Source organism: Xiphophorus couchianus, chromosome 15 (genome assembly GCF_001444195.1).
Source record: "Xiphophorus couchianus chromosome 15, X_couchianus-1.0, whole genome shotgun sequence".
NCBI lineage: Eukaryota > Metazoa > Chordata > Actinopteri > Cyprinodontiformes > Poeciliidae > Xiphophorus > Xiphophorus couchianus.
The window spans coordinates 11,156,095-11,170,155 of NC_040242.1; the positions used below are offsets into that span (position 1 = coordinate 11,156,095).

General features: G+C 38.1%; 1 protein-coding gene across 8 annotated transcripts in view; it reads right to left on the bottom strand.

The window, feature by feature from the left end:
* Positions 1-14,061, bottom strand: part of nhsl1b (NHS-like 1b) — a 98,545-nt gene that overhangs the window by 28,557 nt on the left and 55,927 nt on the right. Inside the window, exon 1 of one of the 8 annotated variants that reach the window (XM_028040672.1) lies at positions 159-346. The exons of the other annotated variants lie outside the window; for them this stretch is intronic. Within the exon in view, the coding sequence (XP_027896473.1) occupies positions 159-213 (55 nt within the window). The 5' untranslated portion in view covers positions 214-346. Of the gene's footprint in view, positions 1-158; positions 347-14,061 lie in introns of those variants that run through there. 8 annotated transcript variants of the gene reach the window in all.

Here is a 14,061-nt window from a genome sequence, read left to right on the forward strand (position 1 = left end):
TTTAAACGTTATTAATTCAAGTATTATTTTTTTCCCCTTTGCAGAAGTTAAAACATGATCAGCTGCCAGAAATCCATATACAGAGCCAAAATTTTGCTTTAATCTGATAACAGCAAACACGTTTTCAGCATCCAAAGGAATAGAAGAGATAATCTTACCCTTCCTCTTGAAGTACTTGATTACAGATTTTAATGAGGTCCCAATAAACACCATTATTCCGACTGAGTGTGATATTCTTAAACAAAAAAAAAAGTGGCAGAAAATCTGCCAAATCCTGGAATAAAATAGGGATATAGGAAGATGAAGGTGTGCTGCTGAGGACGCTCACATTCTCACAAGTCCACGCGGGCGTCTACTGTGCTGACAATACGTCTCTAACCCTACATCTCTCTACAAACACACACACACGGTCCACCACTCCTCCCCATCATCAACACTACCACGCCTCCAGCAGCCAGTCCAGTCCTCAGAGACACACACAGCCGGAGGGGGGGGCAGCCCCGGCCTCTCTCCTTCTCTGTGCGATGGTTACCAAGGAGTTCTGGCAGCCCAACCCTTTACTTCTCATCATTACAGATTCTTCTGCAGCATCTTTGTGCATCTATGCTGACAGAGCTGAAAGTCAAAGCTTTTTGTTAAAGCCCACAAGCTTTGACAGCTGATAATTATTCTAATATTTTTATTTTTTTTCTTTCCCAAGCTTTCCAACTTGCTCTTTGACTAAAAGTCTATAACATCAGAACCTTAGACACTCCTACAACCAGCAAAACAATATGCATCAAATTACTGCAATCACATTTACCACATTAAATTTAATATTAATGAACAATTTTTAACTCTTAAAAAGACCCTTGTGTGTTTTCAAATAAACTTAATTCCCTCTATCTGGCTGTCCCTGATTGCTGTGTTCACATAAAACCATTGCATATGTGCTACATAAAAATAGACCCAATGTCCAATCTGTTGGAGTCTACAGCACACGAACCCCAACACCCCTCTTTCAGACACACACCCATTAGTTTAGCACAGCCCCTCCTTTAGTAGCCGTATTTAATTTCAGCCAAAGCGGTTGAAAAATAAAGGGAGGTGAAGTCGAAGGGGTGCAACAAGAGCTCGAGTCAGACAGCAAATGATCCCCGACTTTGTATAGAAAGGCTTTCAGTTCTCACTGCTTTCTGCATCTCTCATCAGCACTATAAGTTCAGCTTTAAAGTGCAGAGACAAAAGAATGCTGACAATTTGTCAGAAGATCAATTACAAAGCTTGCTTCTCTAAATTGTTTTAGAGACACAATAAGCTTGTTTCTATTGAAAATGCTGGATTGAAAATCTAAGAGTTAAGAAAAGGGTCTACCTTATGCAGACTACGTACACTGACACAGATGTTTACAGTTAGCGATGCTATTGGCTCTAATTGCTAACACGAGATGCTAAAGAGATCTCAAACTGTACAGTCACCATTGACAGTCACCACTCATGGCTGTCATCTACAGTCTTTAAAAATGAATTGAAATAGGCTAAAATCAGCATAGGCAGGACAAAAACCTACAAAAATCTGAGATCACACACAACCAGTAAAGACTGATTTTACTGTGTTAAGAGTTGGGTAGTTAAAACCAAGCTTGTACAGTGCTAAGCTATAAAAAACATTCTTGACTACAACTTTGATGTTTCATATCATTGTAATGGTGGACTCTAAGCCTTTAATCAGACTTTAAAAAAAAACTGATATTTTGATATGCCCTTAGGTTTTTTGAAACTTTGAAAATATCACAACAACTTTACATTCTGCATCATACATTAATTGATCAATGCTTTACTAAATAACCACACACAACCCTATTTTAGACAGTGAGCATCATGGAAGCATTAAGATCTTTGCATAATGTTTTCTTAGTGTTAAATTACCTTCTTGTTTTGCTGATAACCTTTCATGCATCTACACTATACCTCGTCCTGTTTGGCACGCGTACAGTATTAGTGTAATATATGCAGACATGAGCTCAAGCAGCTCCTGTCATTAGAGAGCCTATTGTTCTGCAGGAGGCGTTAACAAGCACGCACCCACTGTCTGACAGTCAGGTCAACATCTCTATCTGCTGAGGGAGCGCTTCGAATCTAGGCCACCTCATGGATTAGGGATATCCATTCATACGTTCATCTGCTGTGCCTTGCTAAAGAATGGAAGCCCCCACTTTAGCCCAGCCCAAACACTATAAATCTTTCATCTGTTCATACTCCAAGCAGCATATGAAGGAAGCCTAAAGACTGCCTGGAAACCTTAGCGCTGATGGAAAAAAAAGGACAAAACAGATTAATATGATTAATGTTATTAAAAGGGAGTCCTATTAATATTAGTCCTTTGACATTTCTTAAATTCAGATTATAAAAGCGTAAGCGGTTGGAATCCTTTTTCTTTTTCACACAGCCAATCAGTTTAGTCAATAAAACAGAAATAGTGAAAATTACTTGCAAATGTACTCCAATGATTTTCAGGAAAATTTGTTTAAATCTTCAATTTCTTATCCAACCAAAACCAGAGGCGCTTCAAAAAATGGAAGGCATTTAAATTTGCTCATTAAATTGTTTAGCAGTTGTGTATTAAAAAAACCCTTTTAGTATTATATCCCATGACAACACTGCTACAATCTTTAAATGCTTGAAAAATCGTAGCAGTCTGTAGAGGGAGAAATAAGTGGGGGGTAATGTCTTAATAATGTCTCAGTGATTTACTGTGGCACAGAAACCAGGCAAAGACCGATGGAGGACCGTGGCTCTTCCTCCTGTCGCTGGGCTCGTATTATCTTTGTCTTTCCCATCTTGTTTTCACACCCCGTTTGGATCTCCCCATCAACCTGGCAGAGGCAGCTGGACAATGTCTCTCACATTCAGGCCCGCCTGGGGAACAGTTGTCTACAAGTTGGAGGGTTGGTGGTTTAATCCCAGGGTTTCCCAGCACAAACCTCAAAGTGTCCTTGTTGGAGAAACAGAACCACACACTTCGCTGGATGTATTTATGGGTGTGTGATTGTCAACTGTTTGACCTCTGTGGAGGTTCCTGATGCATTACCCATGTTTAAAATCTGTCGGTTTCTGCATGTTTTTTAGTATTTTAAGCACAACTTTTAATGTATACAAAGTTTCCTTCATGTAGATATTTGAACAAAAGTCATGTTTTATATGCAGAAAAAAAACCAAACTAGATGATGGATGGACAGTCGGATGCACAGATAGACTGAGAGACAAAAACTAGTGATTAAACGGTTGGATGGAAAACAGATGATGGTTAGATGGTCGTATGGACAGACGGACAGATGGATACGTCTTACAGTGACTTCCATATTTTTCCATACTTCCATATTGTTGTGTAAAGTAGTTATCAATTCAAGAAGTTTAATAAAGCTGTAACATGCCGATGTCTAAACAGGCATAAACCTCGTCACGTCTCCCAGCATCTTTCCTAATTACGAAGAGTGAGTGAAGGCGCTCCTTCAAACCCTTCAGCTCTGTCTGAACCACTTTGAATCCAGTGGTTCAGACCACCTGAACCATTCCCGCCAGCTCCTTTCACAAATCCCAGTTTTTCCCTTTTTCTTCAAGTGCTTTCATGACAGCTAATGTACTCGAGTGCTATTGATTTTACCTTCCTCTCTTCTCTAGTGAACCCCTCTAAGGCTCAAACCTTGCACGTCTTTATCTCTCCTATACAGAAAAACAAAATTTCCTGCTACATTTTGCATCAATGTGAGAGCAGTTTTCATTTTCTTGTACTTTAATTTAAAAATACACAACTATTTTCATCACATAGACTTAACTGAAGCAGTGAATATACCAATGAAACACTTGAAGCTGTTTTGCATTTCTCATACATTGCCTCTATATGGTTTAAATGAAAATCAATAATTCATAGAAAGCAAAGCTGTGTATTTGTTCGCTAGCAGTTTTCCATTTCCACATAACCAAATGAGAGCTAAACAGTAAGGCTCAGTAGAAACCCGATCACTTGGCTTCTCTCACTGCTATAAAGCAAGACATGAATAATATATTAGCAATGAGTCAGAAGGTTGAAACACACTAAAGAGGTAACATGACATGATCATGGTAGAGGGGAAGAAACTGTAAGCGTCTGATCAATGCAATGCACATAGTTCAATGTGCTAAGGTTCCAGAAGCAAGTCTAAGAACATTTTATCTAATAAAAAGAAGATAACCTAAATAAAAAGTATTATATCTCCTCTCCTCTGAAAGTGAAATACCCTCATTGGAAACTATGACTGAAACAAAAGTTTTGAAGTTTTTTTCATCCTTTATAATGAAAAAAAAAAAAACATGAACAAAAACTTGCGGAAAAGCCTTTGCAGATCTGCTGTTGTAAGCAGTTTTACAGATAATAAAAAAGGGCAGTTAGGAAAAGTTAAACTTTTAACTCCAACTTTCACTAAAACCCGACACACACAGAAGCCGAGGTGACAGACAGGCTCGGCTGAATAAACAAGTGCTGAAAGCTGTTTCTTCCCCTCCCCACCCAACACTAATGATTTTACCATGAGGTAAAGTTCCCGCACTACACCTCACCATGCAAACACACACACATTAATTTTATACACTCTCATACTCACTGAGTGAAATTTTCTCACTCAGCAAACCCAATATTTTCATCTCAGCTCTCCTGTTTCCTGCATCTTTCCCATGTACTTCTGTGTGTTGGTATCTTCAGTTCTTCACCTTCAACATTTTGCATTCATCCTTCTGTCTGACATGCTTCTCTGAATCAATACAGACATTAATAATCTCAATCAGTCATTTACACCACCATAAAAAAATTATTTTTAATAGTATGTTTTAGCATAACTTAATTAATATTAGAGATGCACTCATTGGGATTTTTCTTCATCAACAAGATTATTGGGGTTTTTAAAGTTCCAACCTGCTAATTGGATTTTCCAATGTTCTAAAGCCCACACAAGAGAAACAATGAGCCACAGGTGATTTAATAAAGTTTTCAGTGTTAATTCAAGCTGAAAATGTAAGATTTATAAGATGACAAAATCCATGTTTGCGTCAAAGCTAATCTTTAGCAGATTTGTATCTAGCACAAAAAGTGTAGTAAGGTACACACCTAGAGTTGATGCAGTTATTGCTGAAAATTGGAGGAACACAATTCATTTTAGAAGCAAAAGTTGGATTCTTTATTTCCCAAAGGAGCTGAAAAAGAGTGGTTAAAATAAAACCATGTTCCTGAAACCAGAGGAACATGGTTTCTCTGAATACTTTGGTAAAAAAAAAAAAGTTAACTTCTATAAGGTTTCTACAGCTTAAACCCTTGATTTAAGGTGAAAAACAGAAGAAGAGAAAGAAGAACCAACTCAGCAGTCTGCATGTGTGTGTGTTCTCTGATGAAAGGCAGGAGGGGCCTCCTTTTATAAGCAGCTCTTCTTTTGTGATCCATGAGAAAAACCTTCACATTGGAAAGACAAGCTGCTAGCTACGCCCTTCTTTTACAACCAACATTGCAAACATGATCGGACTGCGTTCACCGTGTTGGTGTGGTTTCATTCAGCTGTTTTGATGTGGTGACAGATATGTTGCTGTATTTTCTGTTTCAACACTACAGAGTTCTCAAAAACGTAATGTGCATTCATCCTCAAGATGCCTTTTAAAACAACACACAATACCAATGGGGTGAAAAATCAAAGTGAAATACAAAAGGAGCAGAATTACGCAGGAGGTGAAGTAGGATTCACATAAAAGTTGAGAGATCGTTTGATGTGGTAGGAGCTCAGATCTAAAGCTTGATTGAAAAGGTAGATGTTTGAAAATTAAAAATAAAAGAAAGATGCGATAAAGATAGCTGATGGAAAAGTCACAGGTGCAGGGTAGAGGGGAAAAAAAGAAGAGATGAAAGTGTGAATCAAAAACACCCATTTGTAGGTCTGGTTAAAGAAAAATAAATAAATAAATTCACACAGGAAGGCATACACACAAACATACACCACCGCCCAGCATGCTCTGCAGTCGTGTCTAATTTTCTCTCCTTCGGTGTCCGACCCCAACAAACTCCTTTGAAATTTAAGCCAGGATGAAAAGGCATGGGGGGCGCACTGAGAGCAGACAGAGGATGGGGCTATCTCCATTTGACTGTGTGGACAGGCAAAAATGTTAAACTGTTTAGTCTAAAATGAAATCTCCCAAAACAAGGTTGAAAACAACCACCAAGAGAATCCCAAAATGACAAGATGCACAACCGTTGCAAATTCACTTAACTGGCCTACTTTTGTTTCCTAATGTTCAGCGGGATAAAGGAGCAACTGAGGGAGTTAAAATGCTGTTGTTTTACTAGAAGATTGATGGGGTTTTGGAGCTTTCAGACTATGTGACAGTTATGTGACTAAGTTAAGACATCTAATACCCCGTCATGGTGCATTTGTAGCCAACTGTCCCTGGCAACGCCGTTTTAAACCACCTGCCATCTTACTTTGTTGGCTTAGCGCTGACAGGACTAGGAGCTAAAACGAAAACAGTAAAGCCAAAACTCTAGACGTGTGTTATTGAATCAAGAGGCATAAGGACATTTTTTTTCTCCCGTGCATAATTTACTTGACCATCTGGAGATTAAAGTTTAATGCTATCTACACAAGTCACCAGTGGTCCAATAATTACTGACTAAATAAAAAAAAGGTTCTGCCGTACCATTAAAGCTTGATTCCACAGACAGAGATGAGTGAATCTTAATCAGCGCAAACAAAACATATCAGCATACTAAGTTTTTGTTGTGACATTTCAATAGCACCTGCCAATGGCCAATCTTATGTCATCAGTTTATAACAATTTTTTTCTAAAGATTCCTACCACCCTCAAGCTTAGTGATGACATTTACTGCGCACCATTTTTTTCTCACTTCTCTTTTTATTTTGGGTAACAAGTAGACATTTGAATTTCACAATATGACAGAAATTTTTAAAAAAAAATACTAACACTTACAGGAAAACATGACACTAATATATATTTCTTAAATAATGCACTGACAAGATTGTGAGTAACACATATTTTCCTCACTATTTTCTTATAGTAAGCACGTTGGCCTCTAAGATCAAGACCAGGTGTGGGAATGAACATCAGCAAAAGTCAATCTAGCTGGACAAACATATAAATGAAGCACTGAATCAATAATGCTAGTTAAAACAACATTTGGTATGTTTAGTTAAGTTTCATAGAGGGGATATAAATGTATTGATTACTGTGTGATGTTTGGCTGGTTACCCTCCTGTAATAGTCCTCTTATTCGTTAGTTCAGTGCCACCACTAGGATCAAACATTCACATAAAAAGCAGGTAATTATTTTAATAGATGAAACATGGCTAAAAGACACAAGTGCATTGCTCTAAAATGAATTATGATAAAACAGGGGTGAATCAATATTTTCCTCCACCACATAAACAGACCTGAAGAACATGCTTGATGCGATTCTTTAACATCACTGCAGTAACACAACCCTGCGATTACAATAGGATCCTTTACCATCCAGCCATATTGTCTCCACTCTTATCGACTCTTGGACTTTCTTATTCTCCGGTGACTCCATTGAGGATCATCCACATCAATAACCACATTCTGGTTTTGAGGGCAAAATCTATGACATAAGATGACTACTCTGCACTGTATTGGCATAAAGCAATCTTTATGAGACTATAGATGGACGTGAACATCATTGTGCAATTGTGAATAGGTGCCTGCAGCAATTTTTGCATTTAAACAACATAGAATGAGACACATGAGCCTGGATAATAAAGAGGTCAGCACCATTGTGCTTCAAATGTATTAATATATTAAATTCTTTATTGGTTTGTCCTGTTAAAATAGAAGACAATGGTTTCAGGAAAAAAGTGGTGGAGGGCAGAAACATTGAAAGTACCCACAAACAACCCTGACATTTTCACCAAGCTGCACATAAAACAATATTTTGGATTCCACCCTGGCTTCCTGCCCTACATTTCAGCACCAGGTCTGTCTGCTCTCTTCTCCTGAGGGGGTTTGTGTGTCTGTGTTTCCTTCCTCTTCCTTCATAGCACTAAACAATCATTAATTCAATTCTGTAATTAACTTCACACATGAAATGCAATAAATCTGACCTTAGACAAAAAGAAGTGATACATCATGCAGAACTTGCTAAGGTCCACACAAATTTAGCTTGCTGTTTTCAGTCATTCCTGATGAGATAAATACAAAAAAAATCCTGAATTTAAACCAAAAATGTAAATATTGTCAGGCTTGAAACAGATAACATGCCAAAATTAGCGACAGATTGCATGGCTGGATGTATAGATGGAACATTTAAATAACATGATTAGGAGTTAAGTCTGCAAATACAAGTACTTCTTCATACTAATTTATTTTTCTATACTCGTCCAGCCATTGAAAGTACTCGAGTTAAATCCCATCCTTTGACTGAGAGAAGCCTGATAAGCGATTGTTATTTACTTAGATGACACTTAAACTGGATGAGGCCCCTTTGCATGTTGCCATGGCCCCAAACATTCAGCTCCTGCTGATGCAAAAAAGGTTTTTATTCTGATTTAGACTGAGAGGCAGAGACAGACTGAGTTAATTTAGGTTAAGTGCCTCCGATAGCTGAAGGGCACAACCCAACAAGCCACCTGGAGCTAGCCTGTATCACACTGAGGAAAACCCTAGCAACATGTTTCTATCAGGCAATCATAAAGACACCACTGGAAGGTGGATTAAAGCCATATTACTTAAAATGTCAGCATGGGTTTCATCTATAGTTTTCCTTCAAGAGAAGAAACGCTGGCAACGCATGCTTTGACCTATTTCTTACAATGGATCTCACTTTCCATTGCAGTTTCCACTGCAAAAACAAACCGTCCAATCAACAATCAGAAACAAAAATAAATGATCAGCAATCACAGCTAAAAGAAGTGGGCGAGACAATCCGCCTGACAATGGGGACACAACTAGAGGGCTGGATATGAGATTGGATGCTGGCTCTGGTGGCTGACATCGATTCTTTTTTATCATAATGCATGACTGCGTTTGACACAGCTCATCAGACCTGCAACATTGATCTAGTCAGTGCCATCTCTTGGTTCATCGCAGAAAGTGTTACAAAGATCACCTATTCTCCATAAAGATTAGGGAGTAAAGATAAACTGTACATCCTTCAACGAGACATGAGACTTGAAATCAGCTCTGATCGATTCACTCCTTCTCCAAATAAAAATAAAAAGTAATCTTTGCGCTTCCAACAAGTTTTCTGTTGTTTATCTGCATGTCCAACTGATGGGCAGTGGGCACACCTCAAGATTGCGCACAACCTTAAAGAAGATCCCACCAAATCTAAAGGGTCTTTTCATTTTTTTTAAGGTCTATGAATTTAGTAAAAGCAGAAAAAAGAGGAGGGCGGGAGATTTAGCATTAGTTCGAGAGAGAAGTTTGTAACCTGAAATTCATAGACTGGTCAAATATTGACTGAATTATGCAATAAGTACACAAAATGTACAGTAAAAGCCGAATTTATTCATACCCCTGGCAGATTTAGAATTAAATCTTTTCATTTTCTAATATAGTTCTTCTGACTGTGTGTAATAATAATGCATTGGGGGAACCAATTCTAGATTTTTGACTTGAATAGGTGAAGGGAATTAAAACTTAAGAGTGAAGACAAGGAGGCTCTCTGACCTCAAAAACTTAAAGCTCATTACCAGACAAATCATCAAAAATACAAAAAGGTGGTCAACAGTAAAAATTAATAAAATAAGAATCCCTCCATTTTTCCCTCAATTTTTGGTTGTTGATTACAATATAGCCCACTAAAGAACCTAAATATAACATCCTTCAAAATAAACTGACCAGGATCAGTTGACCTAATATGAGCAAACTGTATGTTGTAATCCCTGTTACTTATTTAAAGTCGAGCTTAGTGTTCTAGGATAATTTGTAGAGTTAAACAACACTTACAGACATACTGTGCCTGTGTAGTAGATCTTTAATGTGGAAATTTGGGAATTCACTATGTAGAGGTGTGTAAGGGTGCACATGCATGTGTTAACCTCGACCTCTACCAATGATAATCCCGTGTTTAGACCTCGTCTGGAGGTTAAAAAAAGCATGACCCCGAAATCTACTTATCCATGTGTTTCCTCCCTCTCTTCCCCATCAATCCCCTGCTTCCTTAAAAAGCCGCCCATGCTTCCCTCCTCCTGCTTCCCATCCATCTAAGCTTCCCACCCCCTTCTGTCCCATCTGGGCAATAATGGGCAGGTTGGACGGAGGCTTCAATTGAGAGCGTAAACCTCTCTCGGAAGCAAAGAGCGCCCCCCCCTCCTAATGGGACTCTGGGGAAATGATTACAGCTCCCTTATCAGATATTCCAAAAATTTAAGACCAACATCACTCAAAATTAAATACCTCATGTGGCTCTTTTAGGCGTAGATAAATGGACGTTCAGAGCCTGAGAGGAAATAATTAAAACATAATTCTATCTAGTTATTGTCAAAATATTTTCAATCTGTTAATTTTCTCTTAGAAAATATTCTACAAATGTATTTGTCAAAACTACTGAATGAAACAGTGATTAAAATACAGATTTTGAAGCCTCCCCTCGGATTATTTCGTTTGTATGTACTCTTATGACCCCTACTGGTGAGAATAAGCAATAACTTGAAATTCAATCCAGGTTAGTTTCATGCAAAACAATCAACAAATTTAGCTCATTTTCACACACACACACAAAAAATAATAATAATAAAATAATAAAGTACCACCATCATCAGCTAAGTTTTTCCTGTGGTTGCACAAATAAAGAGGCAGCTGCAACTCGCCTTATTTCTACATTTTACTTGGTCTGCATCCCGAGTCCACCTATGCATGCATGTGTAGGGAAAAGCTTCAAATAAAAGATGTTGCCATGGTGAGGACAACTCATTAAGGCAACAGATTTAAAGAGGCTCTTAAATTCACTTTCTCTCTCCTCCATGTCCCTTCGCTCTCTCCTTTGTAATCAGTCTCAATGGGGGGACATGAGCTTTTCAGAGGCTCGACTGGGCTTTGAATGGCTCAATGGAAGCGTCCAGCTGACTGGGACCTAACTGGGGTCTAGGATTGAAGCTGGGGATACACCAGTAGAAAAAGAGAAATAAAAGATGGAGCTGGTTAAATGTGCACTCTCGGATTAGTTGGAATGTTCTTCAATATTTAATCATAAGCCATGTAATTGAATTAATTTTGCATCAGGGAAATACCTAAACATTAACAGTGCATGCATTTTTAATATCATTTTTGCAAACTATTAATAGAATAAGTTGCAGACAGGCAACAGGCAGCTCATCGGGGCAAGCGGGGCTAACGTCAGCAGACCAGACTCAAAGCAGCGTGAGGTGGAGAAATCTCCCTCTTATAGCAGCTCTCATTAAAGAAATGAGCTGTGACTGAGGTCTGTGCAGCCAGTGATTAAGCACGCTTAGCCAGCACCACCGCTCACTTAGATTTTTTGATTAAGACTAGTGTGGGATTTCAGCAGGCAAAAGCTGGAGTTGGAGGGGCCTGGAAAAAAACTTGCCTAGCTCATCGGCAGTGGACTAAAAATTTATTTAATAGGATGTGCATGCATGCTGATTAATGTGCTTTATTTAATTTAACCCATGTGCAAAGCTTATGAGACTAACTGTCTGGCACAAAATGACAGGACATCTTATCAACAAAGTTGGTTGCCATCTTTTTATCGATCACAGGTGTCTTGTCTGTCTTGCAGACACAAAACAAATCCTGTGAAACTCGAGTCTGATGAGAGAAATATGAGAGGGCAGAAAAAAAAAAATAATAGTTGCACTCTAAAGATCTCAAATTCATCTTGATGTCCTCCCACAATTAAACCACCAGGTGGCTCCAAATACCAGAGAGAAATCAACAGGAAACCTAACCTTGATAGGATGTTCATTGAGTGAGTGAAGACACCAACTAGAAACACTAGAACATAAACCAAAAGGTACCATTGTCATGATAATCTGATATCTTTATAAAAAAAAAAAGTGCGACCATCTGCTTTGTCACAGCTCTCCCATTCTCAATCCTCTGACTAAATTAATCAATAATGGGATAAAGGTCCCTGCAGATCCCAGTGATTATCTGGCTGTTATGTCCTGATGTGATAATCATATCACTAAGTAAAACTCCGTTGTAAAACATATGGGGCAGAGAGTCTCTCCAACACCTGGTCCCTTCATGGTGACACTGCTGACTCAGTCCTCTCCTTCATCACTTCCAATCTCCTGAATGAAGAGCCAGCTGAGCCCAGACACATTCATTATTAGTGACTCACGTTCATGACAAAAACCCATATCTGTGACACATCCCGTTATACGAGAGTTTAAAATTACTTGGAATATCTGACGAGGTACGTGGGCTGTTCAGTGTTGGGAAGTTGCACTTTTGTTCAAAGACATAAAATGATAAAACCTGCTAACTGGATACATAAAGCTTTAATACAAACCGTAAACAGTAGTTCGCAGTTACAATCTGCCATAATACGTATTTAAATGCTGCCTAAAATTTTTGCTACTTTTCGATTTAAAAAATACATACACATCCTGTTATGCCACTCTTTTAAATTCCAACTCTAAAGACCTGCTTTCAGATAAAATGTTTGCAACAATAAGTCTTCAAATGGAAGTGACATGCTTTACCTCTGGAACATCAATAACATAACCGTTTTAAGAAAAGATTAAACAAACTGCTTCTTTGAACAGCTATTACTGTTGCTCATGTGCAAATAACATGAATTCTGCAACCAGGGAGAACTAATGCTACATTCAATCTGTACCCAGAAACCGAATTTTCATATCAACTTTAATACCAAAAAGATGTAAAATAAAAATAAAAACATAAGTTCTAAGAGTGAAATAAAAAATACAGTGTTTTATTAATGACATTCTGGTGACACACTTATAACAGTGTCCAAGTGATGCCAGAGAAAGAATGGCGATGTTAGAAGATATTTAATAGAAAACAATTTTCTGTGACACATCTAGACAGGTCTTTTGTTCCTTCAGGGTTAGAATAAGAAAGAACAAGAATTTCTGCAGATAACAGGAAGGGTGAATGGAGTTGTATTTGTCTTTTTGGAGCTTCGAGCTTCTGTTATGGAACATACTGGATTTAGAAATACTTTTGGAAATCTCAAAATTAAGTAAAGTGTTTTTATTGTCTTCATAGACTTAATTACGCTGGTCTCACTCATGCTAACAGATGCTAAAGCTAGTTGAAAAAATCAGCTGTGTAATAACTTTTAATTAAAAAATTATCAAGAGGTCAAAATTGTAAAAATGCATGATTAAAAAAAATCTGCCATTATTTATCAGCTAATATTTTTTTGACACCCATTTGACTAATAACTGACCAGCTTTTCCTCATGAAGGTTACTGAGCTTAAAGCACCTCTTCCAGGATTCGGTGATTATGTCTCACCTGAGATTATTGGAGCACCAGAGGTTATTATAGTCATAATAAATTACCTTGTAAAAAAATGACACATTAATCCAGTTAACAGAGGTGAAGCATTGAAGACAAAAAAAAAAGTAAAATAAAAAATTGAGAGAAACACAGCTGCTTTGAAGAAAAACAGCCTTTACCCATTTTACAGTTGAATGACCCAAACCAACCCCTGACCCCCAAATCCTTAAAGTGTGTGCGTGCACATGTGTGTGAGAAATCCCCTTTTCCTTCATCTCATTAAGCTATGTGTCATGCTCTCCACTCCATTGTTCTCCCACCTCCAACCTGCTATTCATGGCTGCCGTGCACATTCAGGCAAAGTGTGCACTTGTCTGTATTCATCAGTCTTTGGGAATGTGCTGGATTTAGGTCTTGAGTTTTGCAGGGGAATCTAACATTTCATTGTTCATTTATGAGCCATTTACAACTAATCCTACACTACTTACGTCAGAAAAAACACTGAACGGATGAATCGTCCATTTTGGGGTCATAAAAATGTCCATGTTTGCTGAATTGCTGAAGATACAGCAATGAGATGTTCTATTCAAAAAGAAAGC